Source organism: Stylophora pistillata, chromosome 1, assembly GCF_964205215.1.
Source record: "Stylophora pistillata chromosome 1, jaStyPist1.2, whole genome shotgun sequence".
Lineage (NCBI taxonomy): Eukaryota > Metazoa > Cnidaria > Anthozoa > Scleractinia > Pocilloporidae > Stylophora > Stylophora pistillata.
In genome coordinates, this window is record NC_142519.1 from 26,575,481 (window position 1) to 26,600,781 (window position 25,301).

Genomic DNA, 25,301 nt, shown 5'->3' on the forward strand with positions numbered 1-25,301 from the left:
AATGACATTTATTACAGGAAGTAGACTGCTGTTGTTGTTTTTTTTTGAGTGGCCGTTGACTTCTTAAAGATAATCGACTTGAGTATGAATAGTAGTGTGGTTTATTAAAAGTCGACCAGTCCTTCTTGTCATCTTGAGGATCGAGGCATGGAAATGAACAGTAATTGCCGCTGAAAATACATTGTATGACGACTAAATTTCAGAGAATTCTAGCCTCTATTTTCTCCTTACCTTTAATGGTTTTCTCAAATTTGAATGCATATTGTTCTTCGCTCCTATGTTTGTTTTTGTTCAGTTGTGAACGAGAGGAAGTAAGGCTTTCGTGAATGTTTTGACGTACGTCGGTCAGGTATAAAATTTTATTGGAAAAATAGGCCACACTTTAAATTTCAATTTTCCAACGCTTTATTGTTAATTTAACAACGTATGGTATACAGTTACAGTTTATATTGTAAAAGTAAATCTTTAAAAGATCAACATATATACTGATTATAATCAGTAACACTGTGAATAATAGTCTCAATATGGACTACTAAAAACATTTCTGTCTATTTTACAGAGCTTACAAAAACAAGAGGCTCAGAAAGACTAAGCCAGGACAAGTATGCCCTCCACTGTCTGAGTCATAGCTAAGGTACTTTTCGAATCATTCCTCAGATAATTTATTTTGTACTTTTTAAAAATTTCTCTTCATAAATAGTGATAGTTGAATTATAATCTTAAAAGTTTCAATCCCTAAACTGTTATCCTCAATGTATATCTATCTTTTTTTAGGCAGTGCTCTTGTTAAATCGTTCATCATGTTTTGAGTTTCTTCAACAGTTCTTAAGATGAATTTGTAAAAAAACAAATCTTTAAATACGTAAACATTAAGAGATCTCGAGAAATCTAGTGTACCAATGCAAGTCATAAGTGAATAATTTGCTCTGCCAGAGAGAAATTGTTTCAGTAACAGAATAGCTTTAGATGCAAGGCAGCACGTCAGTGAGAACATCCTTCAATGTGTACAGAATGACATAGTTTCTGTAAGTCTTCACCACATCGTCAGTTATGGTTAAGCTCTGCAAAAAGGAAGAAAAAAGAACATTGTTGATTTAATATTTCGTACATGTAGATTCACTTAAGATTGTTACGGTGACGGTGTCAAAAATTATAACTATTTTTTGCAAATGCTAAAATTAAGTAACTTCAAAGTTAAATGATGCATTGAAGGAACATATGAAGAATAATAGTTGCGAACTGTCTCGATTTTGCAGGCCCTGACAATAGTGTCTCTATTCAAGTTTCAAAGATCACCGAAAATGTCAAATCTTAGATTCTATCCAGTTTTACAGTCGAAGGAATACATGTAAATCACATCGATGTTTTTTCCCTTACCACGCGTTTGTTATTGACCATCGCTTGTAGGTATGTTTTAGTATGATGATCCAAGCTCGCCTCTGAGATGTGTTGAACAGTGGGAATTGAAGAGCCAGTTTTCTTTATCTGTGATTCAACAAAAGATAAACATAAGTATTTCAGATTTATTAAGGAAAACAAACAAGGCTTGCTTACTTATAACTAGGTCACTGTTAAAGGCGGAACAGCAGTATTGTGAGTCAGAGTTTCGTGAAGGAAAATGAAAGCACAATTTCTTCGTGCATCTGGGAGGATTAAACTGTTCGACGCAATTGCCTTTAGGCTTGTTATTCTTATTTGCAGCCCCTGTTGTCTATGATCCTAAGCCATTCTCGGTCCATCCTGGTTTACTCTTGGTTTTTTTGTGCTCCAGCAAGTTAGTATTTGAATGCTTGTTTTATCTTTAAAACTGTTTTCCGCCTTAATATCCCGGCCATAAGTGAAATGAAGTCTTCACGAGATCAAAGATAAATCTCTTATTTTGAAAATAACTTACCTCGCGTCTCACTCGCCACACTGTAGTATTCAGGTGAAAACTGGTGTCTCTGAGCGCACTTGCCAACACTTTGTGCTGAGATCCTTTAGCTTCCTCATAGGAGTATGCCAGGTATAGTGGATGGATAAAGTTGTAAAGTTGAATAAAGGCAATGGAAAGGTTGTCGTTCTTTTCCTAAAAAGAGTAAAAAAACCCGAAATCATATGAATTTTTAATATGTTATGATGCCAGTGACTTACAGAAACGCAAGTTCTGCCACGCATTTTGTCATACTAGGATGATCTCTGTAATGAGTTATCGTCAAAACTTTATTCAGTATTAGACACCTGTTTGCAGGCTTGAAGTAATTATTTTGAAAACTGGGCTAGGATGTGTGAGTAAGAGATCATTAAAATGTGATGTTAAACCGTTTAAAATTTTAAATTGGCTTAAAGTAGATAAAAAACTTTAAAAAAGTCCCCAATACTTACCAGACTTGGAGAACATACTGGTGTGTCAGCCACTCCAAGAGCCAGGGGCGTCTCCTTTAGATCCCAGTTAGAAGCTATGAATTGGTAGAACTTCAACATCTGTGGATAAAATGGCGATGGTTTACAGAATTTAACAAATGGTAAACGCCATAGCGTGTACTATTGAGTTATGGATGCACGCGGGAGGTTGCTAAGCACGAAAGAAGCGTAAGAGTCGTACGAGGCGATAGCCGAGTGCGACTCTAACTTCTTGAGTGCTTAGCAAACCTCCCAAGTGCATCCATAACTCAATAGTGCACGCTATGGCGTTCACCATTTGTTTTATAACATAACTTATTGAGCTACATCGAAAAAAAATGCTCGTGTAGTCTTTCATGACAAGAGAAAACAAGCTCGCGAAAATTCATTCATAACAACTGCGTACCAGCAACTCAATAAAGTTCAATTACGCTTCCAGAAATATCGAACAAAATCCTCTTTATAAGGTCTGTATCCAACAACCGGTGAAAGAGTTTAGCAGAACTGTGAACAAACTTTGGTGTTTACCATTTGTTTTATAACATAACATTGATACATTGTAACAAGAGTTCCCTTTTATTTAAAAAATCTTACCTGATCAGAAAAAACAAGCGCGCGCGGTAAAATAGTCTTAGCATTTGCCCACGTCAGCAGCATACACCCATGGGCAAATAGTAGATGCTGAATTAACCAATCATAGCGCGCGCTTTTCTTTAGTTATGTTATAAAAGCAACTTTGCAAGCATCCTTTCGCAAACAGCTTAATAGGGAAGTACTATATAAATGTATTTGGATCTCCTACCTCTTTCGTGGCGTTAGCTCTGGTTGGCATAAGTGACAGTCGGATGACAATTTCAGTATCACTTGGTCGATAGCTCAACGGAGCTGTCAAAGTCACGGAGCTCATTGCAGTTACTAAGAATAGGACAGTGAACGAGGACTTGCAGAATTCCATTTCTAGTAAACAAAGCGAATTGTTAGAAAAGTCAGCGTAGAGTCCTGCAGTATGTGAAATGATTCAACTACATGTAACACGGTACTCGTATTCTTCTACTTAAACTTTGAAGAATTGATTTCAGAAACTTCAGTAGCCAATCCATCTATTAGTTATCAATGGTTCGTGTTTGCTGTTAGTCTAGCCTTATTTGAAGCAAAGCTGGGAAAAATCTTCTCTTATACTGAATGGTAAATAATCAAAACATGCATATGGAAGTGTTCTTTTAAACGGAGTTTGCGATCGTACATTCTGTTAACACTAAGCACACAATACAACGTACCTTTCTCCTTTTAAATATATCTGGCAGATAGACGTCTCTGATGCGAAATCTTACGTTGTTTTCTCTAGCTGTGTCTTGTATTAGTTGTAGGGACAGCGCCTTATAACTGCCATTTATATAAAACGAAGAGGAAGCTGTATCATTGTTTGGCATCATCATGTACAAAAATTCGTGGTTCATTCGTTCCGTGGATGACATCATTTTGAATTCATAAACCTTTTGAACGTTGTTAACTGTTCCTTCCGTAGCAGGCAAGCGGTCCATCCTTGTTGTATCAAATTTATTTTGTATGTTATGTCTGGTATGCAGTAATTTGGACTCCGCGATTCCACAGATTTATTAGAAAAAAAAACGAGTTTATCTTGCGGTGTAAATGGGATGGAAATACATTCCATCGATAGATTATTAACAAAGTACTTGGGTCAACTAAGTTCTACTTATTGGTTTACAAAGTCCCGAAAACTATAAAGCCCTTGGAAAACAGGGCATCCGGGAGATCTTTCATTGAATTGGTCACAATCCTGATATTTCTCTAGAAGTCGACCTTGTTAATCGCTTCCGTCTCCCCAACGGTATTGCTCCTATTATCAAGGTTCCTGGGAAAAAAGGAAGAAACGCTGCGGCGATAGTGGCGATCAAGCAAAATAAAAGCATGACAACAAACATCTGACGTATCTTATTTTATCATAATGCTTGGAAGAAAACAAGAGGAATGTGAAATGCAGTAATTTCGCAGTATTGTATCGTTATCGATAGATGATCTGTCTGGTGTCTGGCTAAACACATCTCTGAATTTTTTTGATTAAAGCGCGCACGGGGGACTTATGGGTTAAGTGATCACTTGATTTATTTACTAACGACTTCTAAGTTGACGTAACTTTATTTTCATGTCATTTGAAGAAAAAACCAGCCGTTATTACCGGAAATGGGTCATTTGGTTATAAGTGTAGGTCCTTGATTGCTAATATGCGATCTAATTGTACTTTTTCACTCTTCTTAGTAATTTCAGGGAATAAGTCAAAGGGGCAATAGCCTGAATCAAAGAAATGAGTGATATATCCTATTTGGAGACTTGACTCTACATGAGCACATGAATTTTGTCGTTCTTTATTTACAATCTACTATCCTTAAAAAAGAGAAAATTGACTTTGCATATCGCGAACGGATGACTTCTTCCTTCTTGATGTAATTAAGAAATAGATTATGACAGTGAGAGAACCATATGCAGGTAAAATAATATGGACCAAACGACAACCTTTCACGAAAGAAAAGCGCAATTGTGATATATAAAAACTACGCATCGTTACCATGAACTATTCGCGCATGGTATACATTTTCGTGTGGTGTGCTAGTCGCTGCTACAGAACACATAGAGTCCGTTGGAGACAGTTATGAATTTCACAAGTGTATCCCAGCCTTTGCTCAAAAAGCGCAGAGTTTTTTGTACGCTAGAAAATTTAAAAAAGGTCAAATCTGATGTTGTTTTAACTTGATTTTCTGAATAATATCGGAAAAACAGCTAACAGGAAATCCCTTTCTTGTGTTTAGTTGTTTAGTGATATGTTTATTGACAATACCAATCCCTTGAAAGCATATCCGTGAAAGTTATGCTTTAATCTTTGTTTTCTTCAATCGATGCATTATCTTTTTTCATCTTCACCGGTAAACGTGCAGGTATCCGGTTAACGTTAAAGTTCCGTTCTTACTTAAACGATCGCCGGAAGAAGAATAATAAGTACTTTATAACATGACTGCAAATTGTTACTCAGTTTTGAGTTTATTCGAATGTGTTCAGTCAAATTGCCGTTGTGTTTCTCATGACGATTCACAGTTTTAGAGTTGATCTTTACGTCGTTCAGTCAAGGTGTAAGATAATCACAACACATTTGCAGTCCTTACCGCTTTTCTTATTGCGGGTTCGTCATTTGTTTGTTCTTTTTAAATCTTCTTTCAAATCTAGGAACACCTTTTCTCGGATATGTAAGTGGTTAGTTAGTCCTGCTTCTTATTTCCCAACTTGGAGATAGGTTTTCACTTTACCTAAGGCACCACACAGATAACTCATTTGTTGCGATGAAAATAGGCACATAAATCAATAAATAGGCAATAAAACATGGCAAAATAAGTGAAATTTAAAAGAACAAGAAGAAAAATCTCCTATCGACCCGAGGTTTATGTGTATTTGACTTGATTGAGAAAAGTGACATTTATTACAGGAAGTGGACATTGTGTTTTGTGGTGGTTGTTGACTACTTAATATATTCGCCTTGACTGAATACCATAAATAGTGGAGTGGTTCATGAATAAAATCTACCAGTACTAGTACTAGTCGTGATCTTTAGGATAGAGGCATGGAAATGAACAGTAATTCCCCAATGAAAATATGTGTGATGACCAAATGTTTAGACTCGGCCCGAGTCTAGACCTTATTTTCTCGCTGTCGTTGTTGGTTGTCTCAAATCTGAATGAATATTGCTCTTCGCTCTCATCTTTGTTTTTGCTTAGTTGCGAACGGTAGAAAGTAAGGCTTTCGTGAATATTTTTGACGTACACCAGTAATGATTCACACTTTGAATCTCTACCTTTCAACGCTTTATTGTTAATTTTTTCAACATCGCGTATGCAGTAAAACATTGTATTATAAAAGTAAATCTTTAAAAGATCAACATATACACTGATTATAATCAGTAACACGGTGAATTATAGTCTCAATATGGACTTTTAAAAAATGTTTCTTTCTATTTTTACAGAGCATGCAGTCGATTCAATAAAAAGGGGCTCAAAAAGACTAAACCAGGACAATGATGCCCATCACTGCCTAAGTCATAGCTAAGGTACTTTTCGAACTATTCCTCAAACTGAACCTTCTTATACTTTTTAAGAATTTCTATTTATGAATAATGATAATTGAATTAAGACCTTTAAAAAAAAGGTGAATCCCTAAACTGTTATCCTCAAATTATCAGTGCTCTTGTTGAATGATAAATAATGTTTTGAGCTCAGTTCTTCTACAGTTTCGTTAGATTAATTTTTAATAAACAAATCTTAAATACGTGAACATTAAGAGATTTCGAGAAATCTTTAAGTGTAAGTCATAAGTCAATAGTTTGCTCTGCCAGAGAGCAATTCGTTCATCAACATAAATAGCTTTATATGCAAGCCAACACGTCAATAAGAACATCTTTCAGTGTGTACAGAATGACATAGTTCCTGTAAGTCTTCACCACGTCGTCAGTAATGGTTAAGCTCTGCAAAAGTACAACAGATTATATTATTGATTAAAATTTCGTGCACATATATTTACTTTACTCTTTTAAGGTTGTTACTGTGATAGTGTTAAAAAGTGTAAATATCTTTTCTAAATGCTAAAATTAAGTTCCTTGAAAGTTAAATGACGCCTGCAAGGAACATATGAAAAATAACACTTGCCGATTGTCTCGATAGTTCAGACCCTCACAACATTAAGAGTCTCTTTTTAGATTTAGCGCTGACTGAAAATGATATATCGTAGATTCTATCCAGTTTTATAGTTAAAGAAATGCATGTATTTCTCATCGTATCTATTTTCTCTTACCACACGTTTGTCATTGACCACTGCTTGTAGGTATGCTCTAGTATAATGATCCAGGCTCGTCTCTGAGATGTGTTGAACAGTGGGTATTGAAGAGCCACTTTTCTTTATCTGTGATTCAAGAAAAGATCAACACCAGAATTTTCAAATTACACAAGAAAACAAAGAAGGCCTGCTTTCTTATAATTACATTAGCGTTCAGTTTTAAAGGCGGAACAGCAGTATTGTGAGTCAGAGTTTCGCGAAAGAATAAAGATAACTTCTTCATGCATCTAGGAGAATCGAACTGTTCGACACAATTACTTTTAGGCTTGTTATTTGCAGTCCATTTCTGTGTAAACAGTCTATCCTGGTCCACTCTTGGTTTTTGTGTGCCCAAGAAAGTTAGTATTTGAATGTTCGTGTTCTTTCTAAACCGTATTCCGCTAAAATCTCTCGGCCATAAGTGAAGTAGAGTCTTCACCAGATCAAAACATATGTCCCTTCATGAGGGAGTAGTTAATTGTAGAAGTGACCCACCTCGCGTCTCACTCTCCACACCGTATTATTGAGATGAAAACTGGTGTCTTTGAGCGCACTCGCCAACACTTTGTGCTGAGATCCTTTAACTTCCTCATATGAGTATGCCAGATATAGTGGATGGATAAAGTTGTAAAGTTGCATAAAAGCAATGGAGAGGTTGTCTTTCTTTTGCTGAAGAGAATTTTACAAAAGCCGAAATTATGCAAATGTTTAATAATTATGTTACAGTGCCAGTGACTTACAGAAACTCAAGTTCTACCATGCGTTTTATCACCCTATGGTGATCTTCGTAATGAGATATCGTCAAAGTTTTACTTGGTATTAGTCATTTGTTTTACAGGCTTAAGGTAGTTATTTTGAAAACGGAGCCAGTAAGTGTGCGTGGAAGAGATCAGCAAAATGTGCTGTTAAACCGTTTTAAAGGTTTAATCTAACTTAAAGTAGATAAAATACTTGTAGTTCCCAATACTTACCAAACTTGAGGAACATACTGGTGTGTCAGCCACTCCAAGAGCCAGGGACGTCTCCTTTAGATCCCAGTTAGTAGTTATGAATTGGTAGACCTTCAATATCTGTAGATAAAATAGCAATAGTTTACGATAAGTAAGTTGCAAAGCATCGTTTCACAAGTAGCTTAATAGTGAAGTACTTTAAGAATGGTATTTTAATAGCCAACCTCTTTCGTGGCGTTAGCTCTGGTTGGCATAAGTGACAGTCTGATGACAATTTCAGCATCACTTGGTCGGTAACTCAACGGAGCTGTCCAAGTCACTGAGCTCATTACAGTTACAATGAAAAGGGCAGCGAAGAAGGACTTGCAGAATTCCATTTCTAGTAAGCCAAACAAATTGTTACAAACATCAGCGTAGTGTCTTGTAGTATATGATAATGATTTAATTTACACGGCACTCGTATTCTCGTACCCAAACTTTGATTTTAAAAACTTGAGTAGCCTACCCGTCTATTCCCAATGGTTCATGGTTGCTGTTAGTCTAGACGTATGTGACAAAGTTTGCTATCGCACATTCTGTCGACATTAACCACCTCATACTTTTACTTCTAGTCTTTTCATTTATCCAGCACTCGTACATTTTAACCAAACTTTTGAGGAATTGATTTAGAGACTTTAGTCGCCAATTTGTTAATTGGTTCCCAAAGATTCATGGTTGCTTTTAGAATGGCAAATGAAAGGAGAGTCTTTATTTTTAACCTGTTCGAAGCAAAGCTTTGGATCGTAAATTCTACTCAAATTTGTGACACAATACAGCTCACCTTTCTCCTTTGAAGTATCTGTGGCAGATAAACTTCTCTGGTTAAAAATCTTGCGTTGTTTTCTCTCGCTGTGTCTAGAATTATTTGAGCAAAGAGCGCGTTATAACTGCCTTTTGTACCAAACAAAGAGGAAGCTGTTTTGCTGATTTGCATCATCTTTTCGTCAAGCTTCTTTTTTGATCGAATGTATTCCGGAAGACTCATTTTCTCTACAAAAACTCTTCGTTCATTCGTATTCGTTCCGTGGGTGACATCATTTTGAATTCATAAACCTGCATCTTTTGAACTTACACTACTGTTCCTTCCTTCGCAAGCGACCAATCCATCCTTGTTGAATCAAACTGAATTTGTATGTTATATCTGGTTTGCAGTAATTTTGACTCCACGAAACCAATGTGATTTCCTGATTTATTAAGAAAAACACGTTTGCTTTACAGTGTAAATGGGAATGGCGCGATTGTTAACAACGCACTTGCTTTGGGTCAACTAAATTCTATTTATCGGTGTACAAAAATCCCGAAACTATAAAAGCCCCTGGGAAAGAGGGCATCCGGAAGATCTTTCATTTAATTGATCACAGATATTTCTCTTTGCAAGTCGATCTCGTTTATCGCTTCCGTCTCCTTAATGGTAATGCTCTATCAAGGTTCCTGGGAAGAAAGGAAGAAAAGCTGCGTTCATAGCTGCAATCAGAAAAAGTAAAAGCGTGAAAACAAATAGCTGACGAATCTTATATCATTATAGAGCTTGGAAGAAAAGAATGAGAATGAGAGCTGCGATAATTTTATTGTTTTGTATCATCATCTGTAGATGATATGTCAGGTGTCTAGCTTAACGCATATTTGAAATGTTTTTCATTCATGGGCGTGCGGGTCCCCTCAGGCAGTTATCTTAATTAAGGACATGAGCAATATATCCCATTTGGTGACTTGACGTTGCATGGACAGATGACTTCAACTGTATCCTTTGAATGTTGTCATTCATTATTTACAATTTTCCATCCTAAGAGAGAAAAAATTGAGTTTGAATATCTCGAACGGATGATTTCTTCCTTCTTGATTTAATCAAAAAGTAGGTTATGACAGTGAGAAACCATATGTGACCTGACGACGAGCTCTCGCGAAAAAAAAGAAAAGACAATAATGATAAATAAAAACAGCACATCTGTACCCTGTACTGTTTACGCATGGCATGCATGTTCATGTAGTGTGCTAGACGCTGCTACAAAACACAGATGAGACTTTTTTAAGTGTACGTATCCCTGCCTTTGCTTGAAAAATCGTGGCGTTTATGGTTGCTAGTTTTTTTTTATCTTCACCGGTAAACGTGTAGATATCAGGCTTTGGTAAAGCTTCCATAATGTCCATGTACGTTAAAGTTCATTTCTTAATTAAACGATCACCGAAAGGAGAGTGTGGCAACAAGCAATTCATAACATGTATCATAATTTATTAAAGACAAGAACTGCAAATTGATGGTCCCTTTTGGGTTTATGCGAATATGTTCACTCAGTTTGACTTAATGTGTGTGACAAGGAGTCAGCGCTTTAGAATTCGTCTTTAAGTCTTGCAGTTAAGGATAAAGGTCATAATAACACTTGAAGATAGGTTTTCATTTTATTTAAAGTACCACACAAAGAACTTATTTGTTTAAATGAAAATAGACACACAAATCGATAAATAGACAAATATATATATGTAAATGAAATGAAGTATAAAAGATCAAGAAGATAAATCCTGTATTGACTTAACCGGTTGTCTTTATGTCTATTTGACTTGATTAAGAAAAGTGACATTTCTGCGGCCGTTGACTACTTAAAAATAATCGACTTGAATACTATGAGTAGTGGAGTTGTTTATAAATAAAATCTACCAGTTCCACTTGTGGTTTTGAGGACAGAGGCATGGAAATAAGCGTTAATTTGCTTATGAAAATATATTGTATGATGACCAAATTTTTTAGACACTGAGTAGACTTTAGCCTCTATTTTCTCACTGTCTTTGTTGGTTGTCTCAAATCTAAATGGATATTGCCTTTCGCTCCCATATTTGTTTTTGGTAAGTTGTGAAGGAGAGAAGGTTAGGCTTTCGTGAGTTTTTTGACGTATACTAGTAATGTATCACACTTTGAATCTCTATTTTTCAACGCTTTATTGTTAATTTAACAACATCTCGTCTGCAGTTACACTTATATTGTAAAAGTAAATCTTAAAAAGATCAACATATACACTGATTATAATCAGTAACACGGTGAATAATAGTCTCAATATATACTTTTAAAAATGTTTCTTTCTATTTTTACAGAGCATGCGGTCGATTCAAGAAAAAGGGGCTCAAAAAGACTAAGCCAGGAAAATGATGCCCACCACTGTCTAAGTCATAGCTAAGGTACTTTTCGAATTATTCCACAGATATACCTTTTTATGCTTTTTAAAAATTTCTATTCATGAATAATGATAATTTAATTAAAACCTTTAAAAAAGTGAATCCCTAAACTGTTATCCTCTAATTATCAGTGCTCTTGTTGAATGATAAATAATGTTTTGAGCTTCTTCTACAGTTCGTTAGATTAATTTTTAATAAACAGATCTTAAATACGTAAAAATTAAGAGATTTCGAGAAACCTCTAAGAATCCAAAGTAAGTCATAAGTGTGTAATTTGCTCTGCCAGAGAGCATTTCGTTCAATCACATAAATAGCTCTAGATGCAAGTCAGCACGTCAATGAGAACATCTTTCAATGTGTACAGAATGACATAGTTCCTGTAGGTCTTCACTACATCGTCAGTTATGATTAAGCTCTGCAAAAGTAAAAAAATACATATCGTTGATTTCGTGCATATATATTCACTTTACTCTTTTAAGGTCGTTGCTGTAATGGAGTTAAAAATTGCAAATATCTTTTCCAAATTCTAGCATTATACTCCTTGAAGGTAAAATGACGCATGCAAGGAACATATGAAAAATAAGACTTGCCGATTGTCTCGATAGTCCAGGCCCTGACAACATTTAGAGTCTCTTTTTAGATCTAACGCTCACTGAAAATGTCAAATTGTAGATCCTATCCAATTTTTACAGTTGAAGGAGTGCATGTATTTCTCATGGATTTTTTTTCTCTTACCACACGTTTGTTAGTGACCATTGCTTGTAAGTGTGCTCTAGTATAATGATCTAGGCTTGTCTCTGAGATGTGTTGAACAGTGGGTATTGCAGAGCCAGTTTTCTTTATCTGTGATTCAAGAAGGATAAACACCAGTTTTTCAGATTTATACAAGAAAACAAACCAGGCCTGCTTACTTATAATTACATTAGCATTCAGTTTTAAAGGCGGAACAGCAGTATTGTGAGCCAGAGTTTCGTGAAGGAAAAAAGACAATTTCTTCATGCATATGGGAGGGTTAAACTGTTCGACGCAATTATTTTTAGGCTGGTTATTTGCAGTCCATTACTGTGTAATCCTATGTTATTGTCGTTCCATCTTGGTCCACTCTTGGTTTTTGTGTGCCCAAGAAAGTTAGTATTTGAATGTTCGTTTTCTCTATAAAACCGTATTCAGCCATAATCTCTCTGCCATGAGTGAAGAAGAGTCTTCACCAGATCAAAACATAAGTCCCTTGGGGAAGTGACCTACCTCGCGTCTCACTCTCCACACCGTATTATTGAGATGAAAACTGGTGTCTTTAAGCGCACTCGCCAACACTTTGTGCTGAGATCCTTTAACTTCCTCATATGAGTATGCCAGATATAGTGGATGGATAAAGTTGTAAAGTTGCATAAAAGCAATGGAGAGGTTGTCTTTCTTCTGCTGAAGAGAATTTTACAAAAGCCGAAATTATGCAAATGTTGAATAATGATGTTAAAGTGCCAGTGACTTACAGAAACTCAAGTTCTACCATGCATTTTATTACCCTCTGGTGATCTTCATAATGAGATATCGTCAAAGTTTTACTTGGTATTACTCACTTGTTTTACAGGCTTAAGGTAGTTATTTTGAAAACGGAACCAGTAAGTGTGCGTAAAAGAAATCGCAAAATGTGATGTTAAACTGTTTAAAAGGTTTAATCTAACTTAAAGTAGATAAAAAACTTGTAGTTCCCAATACTTACCAAACTTGAGGAACATACTGGTGTGTCAGCCACTCCAAGAACCAAGGACGTCTCCTTTAGATCCCAGTTAGAAGCTATGAATTGATAGACTTTCAACATCTGTAGATAAAATAGCAATAGTTTACGATAAGCAAGTTGGCAAGCGTCGCTTCACAAGCAGCCTAACAGTGAAGTACTTTAAGAATAGTATTTAATATCCAACCTCTTTCGTGGCGTTAGCTCTGGTTGGCATAAGTGACAGCCTGATGACAATTTCAGCATCACTTGGTCGGTAACTCAACGGAGCTGTCCAAGTCACTGAGCTCATTACCATTACAATGAAAAGGGCAGCGAAGAAGGACTTGCAGAATTCCATTTCTAGTAAGCCAATTAAATTGTTAGAAACATCAGCGTATTCTAGTAGTATGAGAAATGATTCACTTTACACGGCACTCGTATTCTTTTACCCAAACTTTGATTTAAAAAACCTGAGTAGCCTATCCGTGTATTAGTTCCCAATGGTTAATGTTGCTGTTTGTGTAGACTTATTTGAAGCAAAGATGGGTAAAATCATATCTTGTGCTGAATTGTAAATGAACAAAACATGCCTGTGAAAGTGTTCTTTGAAGACCTCTCTAAAACAGTTTGCGACCATACATTCTTTTAACATTAACCACCTCATAATTTTACTTCTAGTCTTTTCATTAACACAGCACTCGTATATTTTAACGAAACTTTTGAGGAATTGATTTCAGAAACCTTAGTAGCCAATTTGTTAATTGGTTCCCAACGGTTCATGGTTGCTTTTAGAATGGCAAATGAAAGGAGTGTTTCATTTTTTAACCTCTTCGAAGCAAAGCTTTGGATTGTAAATTCTGCTAAAAAAACTGACACTCAAAACAACCTACCTTTCTCCTTTAAAGTATCTGTTACAGAGAAACTTCTCTGGTTAAAAATCTTGCGTTGTTTTCTCTTGCTGTGTCTAGAATTATTTGAGCAGACAGCGCGTTATAACTGCCTTTTATATCAAACAAAGAGGAAGCTGTTTTACTGGTTTGCATCATCTTTTCGTCGAGCCGTTTTTTAATCGGGTGTATTCCGGTAAACTCATTTTCTCTACAAAAACTCGTTGTTCATTCGTTCCGTGGGTGACATCATTTTGAATTTATGAACCTGTATCTTTTTTGAACTTGCACAACTGTTCCTTCCTTCGCAAGCGACCAATCCATCCTTGTTGAATCAAATCGAATTTGTATGTTATGTCTGGTATGTAGTAATTTTGACTCCTCGAAACCCTTTATTTTACAGTGTAAATGGAAATGGCAATACAATCCATTGATAGATTGTTAACAATTGTACTTGTTTTGGGTCAACTAAATTCTCTGTATCGGTTTACAAAAATCCCGAAACTCTAAAAGCCCCTGGAAAAGAGGGCATCCGGGAGATCTTTATTTTAATTGATCACAGATATTTCTCTTTGCAAGTCGATCTCGTTTATCGCTTCCGTCTCCTTAACGGTAATGCTCTATGAAGGTTCCTGGGAAGAAAGGAAGAAATGCTGCGTTCATAGCGGCAATCAGGAAAAGTAAAAGCGTGACAACAAATAGCTGACGAATCTTACATCATTATAGAGCTTAGAAGAAAAGAACAAGAACGAGAGCTGCGATGATTTTATTGTTATGTATCATCATCTATAGATGATGTGTCTGGTGTCTAGCTGAACGTATATTTGAATGTTTTTTTATTCATGGGCGTGCGGGGCCCTTAAGTTAAATGTTCACTTGATATATTTACGATGCGACTTCTGTGTTGACGTAACTGTTCATTTTTACGTCAGTTGAGAGACGAAAACAGCCGTTATCACCGGAAATGGGTCATTAGTTTATGGGTTTAGGCCTTTGATTGCTAATATGCGATGTATTTGTACTTTGTCACTCTTCTCAGTAAGAACAAGGAATACGTCAAGAAGCAGTTATCTTGATTTAAGACATGAGCAATATATCCCATTTGGTGACTTGACGTTGCATGGACAGATGGCTTCAATTATATATCCCATTTGGTGACTTGACGTTGCATGGACAGATGGCTTCAATTTTATCCTTTGACTGAGTGTTGTCGTTCATTATTTACAATTTGCCATCCTAAGAGAGAGAAAATAGACTTTGATTATCGGGAATGCATTATTTCTTCCTTCTGGATTTAATCAAAAAATAGGCTATGACGGTGAAAAACCATATGTGAACCGACGACGACCTTTCACGAAAACAAAAAACAAAACAAAAACACAATAAGAAATAAAAACAGAGCGGATCTGTAGCCTGTACCGTTCATGCATGGTATGCATGTTCGTGTAGTGTGCTAGACGCTGCTACAAAACACAGACGAGACATTTATGACTCTCTTAAGAGTGTCCCTTGAAAAACCGTGACGTTTGTGCGTCCTAGAAATATCAAAATGTCAAATGGTCGTTTTAACTTGAATTTCTGAATACTAGGCGAGCAACAGCTGACGAGACACCCATCCTTGCCTTTGAGTTAATAATAGCATTCCCTTGAAAGCATATCCGGGAAAATTATATTCTAATCTTTGATTTCCTCAATCGATGCATTAACAATCTGTTTTCATCTTCACCGGTAAAGGTGTAGATGTCCGGCTTTAGTAAAGCTTCCGTAATGTCCATGTACGTTAAAGTTCCGTTATTACTTAGACGATCACCGAAAGAGGAGTGTGACAACAAGCACTTCATAACATGTATCATAATTTATCAAAGAGAAGAGTGGCAAATTTGATGGTCGCTTTCGGGTTTATGCAAATGTGTTCACTCAGTTTGACTTTATGTGCGTGATAAGGAGTCAGCGCTTTAGAATTTATCTTTAAGTCTTCCAGTCAAGGTTAGAGATCATAATAACACAGTTCCAGTCCTTACGCTTTCTTTATTCCAGTTTATCATTCGTTTCTCTATTTTTAAATCTTTTTCCAAATCTAGTAGCACCTTTTCTTGGTTAAGTAGGATTTTAGTAAGTCCTGCTTCCTATTTTCCAACTTGGAGATAGGTTTTCACTTTATTTAAGGTACCGCACAAATAACTTATTTGTTTAAATGAAAATAGGCACACAAATCAATAAATAAGCAAATATAAATATGTAAATGAAATGAAGTATAAAAGATCAAGAAGATAAATCCCGTATTTACTTAATGTTATATCTGTTTGACCTGATAGAGAATAGAGACATTTAATACAGGAAGTGGACCATTGTGTTTTTTGTGTAGCCGTTGACTACTTAAAGATAATCTACTTGAATGCTATGTATAGAAGAGTGGTTTGTAAATAAAATCTACCAGTCCTATTCGTGGTCTTGAGGATAGAGGCATGGAAATGAACAGTAATTCCCGATAAAAATACGTTGGATGATGACTAAATTTCAGAGGAGTTTAGCGTCTATTTCCTCACTGTATTTTTTGGTTGTCTCAAATCTGAATGCATTTTGCTCCTCGCTGCTACTTTTTTTCTTGGTCAGTTGTGAACGAGAGAAAGTAAGGCTTCTGTGAATTTTTTTGACGTATACCAATAAAGTATCAAAACGTTTGTTAGGAAAATGTATCACCCGTTGAATCTCTAATTTTCAGCGCTTTATTGTTAATTTAACAACATCTCGTATACAGTTACACTTAATATTTTAAAGGTAAATCTTTAAAAGATCAACATAGTACACTGATTATCATCAGTAACACGGTGAATAACAGTCTCAATATGGACTTCGAAAAATGCTTCTTTCTATTTTTACAGAGCGCTCCACTGCCTGAGTCATAACTAAGGTACCGTTTCGAATGAATAAACTTTTTTGTACCATTGAAGATTTTTGTTTATGAATACTGATACATGAATTAAAAGCTTTAAAAAGGTCAATCCCCTTATCTGTTAACCATAAGTTATAACCATCGTTAGGCACTGCTCCTGTAGAAAAATGAATAATGTTCTTAGTTTCCTCTACGATTTCTTTATATAATTTTCTAAAAAAAAACCAATCTTTAATTACGCAAACATTGAGAGATCTGGAGAAATCTGTCAGTCTTCCAATGCAAGTCATAAGTGAAAAATTTGCTTCTCCAGAGAGCAATTTGTTCAGTAATAAATAGCTTTAGACACAAGTCAACGCATCAATGAGAACATCTTTCAGTGTGTACAGAATGACATAGTTCCTGTAAGTCTTCACCACATCGTCAGTTATGGTTAAAGTCTGCAACAGAAAAAGAGAAAACAATACTTTTTATTAAAATCTCGTGAATATATATTTACTTTATTCTTGTTGTTCTTTACTCTGGTTGTTACTGTGATAGTGTTTATAACCTTTCCAAGTCCTAAAATTTTTGTTTGGCAGCTTTTGAAATAAGCAAGATAAGTACCTTGAAAGTTCAGTGGTGCATATTAAGCACGTATGAAAAATATCACCTGCGGACTGTCTTTCTTAACATTCCGGGCCCTGATAAGATAAAGTGTCTCTCTTCAAGTTTCAATGATCACTGAAAATGTCAAATCTTACTTTTCATTTCGCTTTAAAGTTGAAGGAGTACCTAAGATGGATGTTTTTTTTTTCTTACCACTCGTTTGCTATTGACCATCGCTTGTAGGTAAGTTCTGGTATGATGATCCAGGCTCGCCTCTGAGATGTGTTGAACAGTGGGAATTGAAGAACCGGCTTTCTTTATCTGTGAATTAAAAAAAAAGAGAATTATCAGTTTTCCAGATTAAGAAAGGAAAAAAAGACAAGGCCTGCTTCCTTAAAACTTCTTTTAGTTATCAGTTTTAAGGGCGGAATAGTAGTATTGTGAGTAACAGTTTTGTGAGGGAAAAAAGCAATTTCTTTCTTTACGTTGGAGGATTAAACTGTTCTACACAATTATTTTTAGGCTCGCCATTCTTGGTCCATCTTGGTCAACTCTCAGTTCATGTGTGCCCAAACTAGTTTAGTATTTGAATGTTCGTTTTCTCTCTCAAACGCCATAATATCGCGGCCATAAGTGGAGTAAAGTCTTAACGAGATCAAGCTATAAGTTCCTTTCATTATGAAGGTAACTTACCGCACGTCTCACTCTCCACACCGTGTTATTCAGGTGAAAACTGGTGTCTCTGAGCGCACTCGCCAACACTTTGTGCTGAGATCCTTTTACTTCTTCAATTGAGTATGCCAGATATAGCGGATGGATGAAGTTGTGAAGTTGCATAAAAGCAATGGAGAGGTTGTCTTTCTTTTGCTAAAAATAAATGAAAAAAACCGAAATTATGCAAATGTTTAATATGTTTTAGTGCCAGTGACTTACAGAAACGCAAGTTCTGCCACGCATTTTATCTTACTATGGTGTTCTCTGTAATGAGCTATCGTCAAAATGTTACTCAGTTTTACACACATGTTTACGGGCTCAAGTATTTTTTTTTTAAAACAAAGCCAGGAAGTGCGCGTAAAAGAGATCAGTAAAATGTATGTTAAACCGTTTAAAAATTTTTATCTAACTTTCAGGAGATAAAAAACTTTAAAGTTCCCAATACTTACCAGACTTGAGGAACATACTGGTGTATCAGCCACTCCAAGAGCTAGGGGCGTCTCCTTTAGATCCCAGTTAGAAGCTATGAATTGGTAGACCTTCAACATCTGAAGATAAATTAGCAATAGATTACACTAAACGACTTTGCAAGCACTGTTTCTTAAGCAGCTTAACAGTGAAGTACTTTAAGAATGATATTTTGATGTCCTACCTCTTTCGTGGTGTTAGCTCTTGTTGGCATAAGTGACAGTCGGACGACAATTTCAGTATCACTAGGTCGATAGCTCAACGGAGCCGTCCAAGTCACGGAGCTCATTGCAGTTACCATGAATATGGCAGAGAAGAAGGACTTGCAGAATTCCATCTCTAGTAAACCAAAAAAGTTGTTAAAAAAGTCAGCGTAGTTTCCTGTAGTAAGTGAAATGATTCAGTTAACGCGGCACTTGCAATGTTTTACCAAACATTTGAGGAACTAATTTGCGCAGAAACTTATGCTGCCAATTAGTTCCCAGTCTTCCCAGTGGTTTGTGGTCGCATTTTGTCTAGATGTGTTTGAAGCAGAGGTGGATAAAATCATCTCTTCTGCTTAATGGAAAATGAGTTAAATAAACCTTCAGAGGTGTTTTTTAAACCTCTTGGAATGCAAAGTTTTGGAATGTACGTTCTGTTAACATCGTCGTGAACTACTAAAATTAGAGGTGTCTGGGAACCACTAAAGTTACGAATGTTCTGGCGAAATGTGCATCAAACTAGATCTACGTCTTTTCTCGTCACAGAGGGTTGAAGGAGCCCAGCAATGCCACCTCTTATTCACAATGATCAGTGCAACTTACTTTTCTTCTTTTAAGTATCTCAACCAGATAAACGTCTCTGATTCAGTATCTTGTGTTGTTTTCTTTAGCTGTGTCTAGAATAGGTTGAAGGTGAAGCGCGTTTCGACTACCTTTTATACAAAACGAACAGGAAGCTGTTTTATTAGTTTACATCATCTTTTAGTTAAGCTTTTTTCATCAGGTATATTTCGGATGACCCATTTTCTTTAAAAATTTCTTCGTTCGCCTGCTGTTTTTTTTTTTTTTTTTAACTTTGTCAACTGTTCCTTCAGACTGTTCCGAGCAGTCGAACGATCCATCCCTATTGTATTAAATTGATTAGTTTTGTACTTTATGTCTGAAATGCAGTAATTTCGACTTCGCGAAACCAAAAGACAATTTTACAGATTCATCATTTTAAATTGACTGTAAAGGCAAGGCAAAAAGGTCCTTTGAAGGATATTGAAAATTTTCTTGCTGTGGATCAAATAAATTTTGTCTATCGGTTTAGAAATTGAAGATCCCGAACACTGTAGAGCTCCTTCAATTTGATCGGTCACAATCCCGAATTTTCAATATGCAAGTCGACCTCGTTTACTGCTTCCGCCTTCTGAACGGTAGTGCTCCGATTATCAAAGTTCCTGAGAAGAAAGGAAGAAACGCTCCGTTTATAACGGCTATTAGGCAAAAGAAAAGAATGACAAATATTTTACGTATCTTATATCATCATAGAGGTTAAGAGAGAGGAAGCACAAAAAGAGAAGCAATAATGTCATTTTTAAGTTATCATGATTTATAGTATCGATAGATTATTTGGCTGGCCTCGGTAGTTCGACGGGTGGGTAACGCTATCCGCTGGATAAATCTCTATCCGTTGGATTGCATAGTACAATTTGTTAACACTTATCCACAGGATAGCGTTTTATCCGTTGTTTAGTTAGACGTATCTTTGAAATTTCTTACAGTTAAAGTGCCCGCCGGAACCTACTGGTTGAATGATAGTATGCTTACCATGTGACTTCCGTGTTGACGTAACTTTATTTTCATCTCCTTTGAGGGGTAAACCCAGCCGGAAATGGGTCATTAGTCTATAAGTTTAGGCCTTGATTGTTGGTATGCCAACTATTTGTACCTTGTCACTATTCTCAGTAATGTATCAAGGATAGGTAAAGGACTGGGCAAAAGTCTGAACTGAAGGAATGACCAGTATGTCCAATTTGCTGACTTGAAGCTACATCAAGAGATAATTTCACTGTTTAAGAGGGTAGATTTTATCCTTTGAATGAATTTCTAGTGCTCTATTGATAATCTTAAATCCTAAGAGGCAGAGAATTGACTTTGTATGAGTTCTACTTTCTTGATAAAAATAAAAAAGTAGGCTACGATAGTAAGAGTACCCTCTACGAGTAAAATAATCATGAAGAAAGACGATCATCACTGTACCATGAACGTTCTAAGCGTAAGACGCGTTTGTGAGAGATACCAGTCCCTTTATAGAATTCTCGTCATAACTTCCGCAATTGTTTCTCAACCCATGCGTGAAAAGCGTGGCATTTTAGCGTGTTTTATTACATGAAGAGGTCAAACGTTCCTTTGAACTTCACTTCTAAATGCCTTGCTGAGAACAGCTAAGAAGGCTTTCTTGCCTCGCCTCTCGCTACTTATTCGTACATGTAGGTTTATATTACTTATCCGTCGAAAGCATATCCATGTATAAGTTGGAGGTTATGCTCTAAGCGGTTTTCCTCAATTTAGGAGTGGAATGCCGTTTTTCATCCTCACCAAACTTAAAGGTTTCCGTTTTGTATTTTTATTTTCAAGTTTTCATTTGTGATTCATTAGCGGTAAAGTTCCTTTCGAAATTAGAGGATCGTCACCAGAAGATTGTGATGTAAGAAGCGTTTTATATCATGTATCGTAACATATAAAGAACGAGTTATTGGATTAACTGTCAGTCCCGAGGGTTACGACTAGCCGAATATATCTCCTTTAATTCAGTGACTTTAAGGTGCTTACAAAACAGCGTTTTTTGTTTGTTATTGGCCATTGTTTGTTGGTATGCTCTAGTACGATTATCTAGGCCCGCCTCTGAGAGGTGATAAGCAGTGAGTATTTGATAATGAGTCTTCGTCATCCGTGATTTAACAAAGGTAAACATCTGCTTTCAGAAAAGTGGAGGAAAAGGTACAAGAGAACACTTAAAATGTACTTTAATAAAGAGTTAAAAGGCGGGAAAACGATATTTTGAATCGAATTTGTTATAAGAAAAGATAAACAGTGACATGCTGATTCTTCCTGCATCTTGAAAAATGTAGTCGGTCCATGTGAGTTTTTTTTTTTTTATAATCGTCATTTGCTGTCCGTATTCTCCTTTTCCATGCTAGGTCCTCGTTGCTTCCTTTCGGTATTGTCTTACCTCAGGCATATTCCGGATGACTCATTTCGTTTGTTCGCTCTGTAAATGATATCATTTTGAATTCATAAACTTGTATTATTTGTACTTTGTTAACCATTCCTTCCGTAGAAGTCGAACGATCCATTCGTTTTGAATTGAACTGACTTTTTATTCGTACGTCTGGTATGTATCAATTTTGACTCTTCGAAACCAATGCAACTTCATAGATTTACAATAAATTAAGGCATTTATTTCTTTCTGAGAATAAGAATGGCTTTAAATTCCATGGAGATTGTTGAACAATTTGCTGTAAAAAAAAAGCAAATACGACTTCATGGATTTACAATAAATAAAAGTATTTTATTTCTTTCTGAGAATAAGAATGGCTTTAAATTCATGGAGATTGTTGAACAATTTGCTTTAAAAAAAAAAGAAAATACGACTTCATGGATTTACAATAAATAAAAGCATTTATTTCTTTCTGAGAATAAGAATGGCTTTAAATTCCATGTAGATTGTTGAACAATTATTTGCCATGGGTCAAATGTTATTTGTCAGTTTACAAGAATCAGAAAAAAACTGAAAAGTCCATTGAAAGTGGCGGGCTACGCAGGAAACATTCTATTTTAGTCGATCACACTCGGGATTTTACGGGATGGATTAGTCGACCTCGTTTAGCGCAGTATTGCTTTCATTACCAAAGTTCCTGGTAAAAGGGAGACAACTTTCCTTTCGTAACTGCGATCAGGCAAAAGAAGAGCATGACAACAAATATCTTACGAATCTTGTTTAGGAGAACAAAAAACGAAGCAATGATGTTCGTTGTAATTTATCCTTATTGATAGATAACTATACATATCTAAATAAAAGCGCCTGCGGGGCCCCTACGGGTTGTACTACCATGCGTTGACTTATTTTTATTTTCATGACATTTGATGAACAAAACGAGCCGTTATCGCGGAAATGAGTCGTTTTTTTATGGGTTTAGGCCCCTGATTACTTAAAGGTGATCTATGAGTACTTTGTCACTGACGTGGATGAAGTAAAAACATCCCCTGTTCTTCGTAATAACAAGGATTAGGATAGGAGCAGTGATGTAAAGAAATTAACTATGTCCTGTTTGGTGACTTTTCGTTACATGAACGACAAGTTTGTATTGTATACGAGAGTAGAATTCAGCGCATTCATAAATCTTATCAATTATAATAAATAAATAATGGAATTTACATTTCGCGGAAGGAGAAGTACTTCCTCCTAGACATATTTATATAAAAGAAGTTAGGTCTTAACGGCGAGATAACCTTGTGATGAAAAAAGATCACGACCAGAAAAAGCAGATGAGACGATAAAAAAGAAAAGAAAAATGATAAAAAAATGATTAACATAGAGCACACTGGTAGCATTTAGTGTACATGTATGGTACATGTGCACGTAATGGAACATTCCCCACTACATAGTCTTTTTTTAGACTATTTCAACTTCCGCGAGTGTGTCTAAGCCCTTGCGTAAAAGGTTTGGTGTTTTTATGAATTAAATAAAATTTAGAGGTTAGACTTTCATTTTAACTTGATTTTCTAAATGCTGGGTTGAAATGAGCTTAGTACACAAGTACATTCCTTTTCTTGCGTCTAAATCAGCTTCCCTTGTAGGTTTATAGTTTTAATTCATTGAACTTGCCTTTGAAAGCAAAACCGGGAAATTATGTTCTAACAATTGTTTTCTTAAATTAATGAATGTAATATTGTTTTTCATCGTCACCGATAAACGTGTTGATTTCCAATTTTCGCTCCGACGAAGGGCTAACGCTCGAAACGTCAGCTTTTATAATCGTAACGGTGGCCAATTTACCATTTCAACTTTGTTGATATATTTAAATTATTTCGTTACCCCCACCGACGCAGCCCCAAACAGTTTCTTTAGAAACTATCAGCCTTTATCGATTTCCAATTTTATTTAAGCAGCCATCATTAATCCATGGGCAGTGAAGTTCCGTTCTAACTAAGACGATTACCAAAGGCAGAGTTTCATCTTTCATAATATATAAAAAAAGGGACTGTAATGATGGTAAGGTAGGGGTCCAGCCGATTATAATTACTCAAATTGACTTAAGTTGCTTACACGCTTTTGGCTTATATCAATCTCCAAGTCCTCCAGTTAGGGTCCAGGATCTCTATGAAAGGTCTGCCGTGGCAATCCCTTTGCATTCAATATCGCAGGTTTTTCAAAATCATTTGTAGCGCATACATGTCTATTACCGAACAGACGTACGGCAACAACAATCTATTTGTCAAGTAAAGTTCTCGGTCGTTCATTTGTAGAGCACAAATGTCTATTGCTAAACAGACGTACGGCAACATCAATTTATTTTCCAAGAAAAGTTCTCTGCAGTTCATTGGTGGAACATGACTGTCTATTACTGAACAGACGTACGTCAACATCAAATTATTTGTCAAGAAAAGTTCTGTGCAGTTCATTTGTAGAGTACTGTCCATTGCTGAACAGACGTGCGTCAACATCAATCTATTTGTCAAGTAAAGTTCTGTGCAGTTCATTTATAGAGCACAAACGTCTATAGCCGAACAGAGGTACGGCGACACAAATCTATTTGTCAAGTAAAGTTCTCTGCAGTTTATTTATAGAGCACAAATGTCTATGGCCGAACAGAGGTACGGCGACACAAATCTATTTGTCAAGTAAAGTTCTCTGCAGTTCATTTATAGAGCACAAATGTCTATAGCCGAACAGAGGTACGGCGACACAAATCTATTTGTCAACTAAAGTTCTCTGCAGTTTATTTATAGAGCACAAATGTCTATAGCCGAACAGACGTACGGCAATATCAATTAATTTGTGAAGAAAAGTTCTCGGCCGTTCATTTGTAGAGCAAAAGTGTCTATTGCTGAACAGACGTACCGCAATATCAATCTATTTGTCAAGTAAAGTTCTTTGCAGTTCATTTGTAGAGCATAACTGTCTATTACTGAACAGACGTACTGCAACATCAATCTATTTGTCAAGTAAAGTTCTCTGCAATTCATTTGTAGAGCATAAATGGACGGAATCAGAAAGTCTGGAGCTCGATACATTCTAGGAATCAGGTTTTTCTCTTTTCTCCCATGTTCGTTACGAGAGGAATAATGACGTCTATCTATTACAACCACAAGTGATCATTGTGTTTTGGGTGACAACTTTGTCGTTCCTTAATAGATATTTCGAGATGTTTACGTCTGAACCCCGACTTCCTACACATGAAGAAGACCCAGTGATATTTGTATTAACCAATCTCAAGATCATCCCTTCTATCACATATCCCTGGTATACTACTAATTAGTGAAGAAAAACTAACTTTATTTTTTCTTTTCCTGATAGTTTATTGTTAATTTAACAACAACGCGTTCACGATTGTATCCAGCATTACCTTGTTACAGTATTATCTGTTACAGATA

The 25,301-nt window shown here is 36.1% G+C and overlaps 4 protein-coding genes and 1 long non-coding RNA gene across 5 annotated transcripts; 1 reads left to right on the plus strand and 4 right to left on the minus strand.

Annotated features, from left to right (window-relative positions):
- The first annotated feature begins 584 nt into the window (after window positions 1-584).
- LOC148741866 (uncharacterized) lies at window positions 585-11,531 on the plus strand. The gene is made up of 3 exons (XR_015988520.1): window positions 585-634; window positions 6,410-6,493; window positions 11,328-11,531. It is a non-coding gene; the product is annotated as an uncharacterized LOC148741866 (long non-coding RNA).
- On the minus strand, window positions 963-3,337 carry LOC148741867 (uncharacterized). The gene is made up of 5 exons (XM_088729272.1): window positions 3,185-3,337; window positions 2,365-2,463; window positions 1,895-2,068; window positions 1,378-1,485; window positions 963-1,061 (listed from the first exon to the last, which is right to left on the minus strand). The coding sequence occupies exons 1-5, from the start codon at window positions 3,335-3,337 to the stop codon at window positions 963-965; spliced, it is 633 nt and encodes a 210-aa protein (XP_088585398.1).
- Window positions 6,809-8,581, minus strand: LOC148741868 (uncharacterized). Its single transcript, XM_088729287.1, has 5 exons — window positions 8,429-8,581; window positions 8,226-8,324; window positions 7,750-7,923; window positions 7,234-7,341; window positions 6,809-6,907 (listed from the first exon to the last, which is right to left on the minus strand). The coding sequence occupies exons 1-5, from the start codon at window positions 8,579-8,581 to the stop codon at window positions 6,809-6,811; spliced, it is 633 nt and encodes a 210-aa protein (XP_088585413.1).
- A 193-nt stretch (window positions 11,532-11,724) lies between the features above and the next one.
- On the minus strand, window positions 11,725-13,483 carry LOC148741869 (uncharacterized). Its single transcript, XM_088762588.1, has 5 exons — window positions 13,331-13,483; window positions 13,129-13,227; window positions 12,654-12,827; window positions 12,144-12,251; window positions 11,725-11,823 (listed from the first exon to the last, which is right to left on the minus strand). Exons 1-5 carry the CDS (start codon window positions 13,481-13,483, stop codon window positions 11,725-11,727), a joined length of 633 nt encoding a protein of 210 aa, XP_088618714.1.
- Window positions 13,484-17,246: 3,763 nt separating this feature from the next.
- LOC148741870 (uncharacterized) lies at window positions 17,247-19,012 on the minus strand. Its single transcript, XM_088746908.1, has 5 exons — window positions 18,860-19,012; window positions 18,657-18,755; window positions 18,187-18,360; window positions 17,707-17,814; window positions 17,247-17,345 (listed from the first exon to the last, which is right to left on the minus strand). Exons 1-5 carry the CDS (start codon window positions 19,010-19,012, stop codon window positions 17,247-17,249), a joined length of 633 nt encoding a protein of 210 aa, XP_088603034.1.
- Window positions 19,013-25,301: the final 6,289 nt, after the last annotated feature.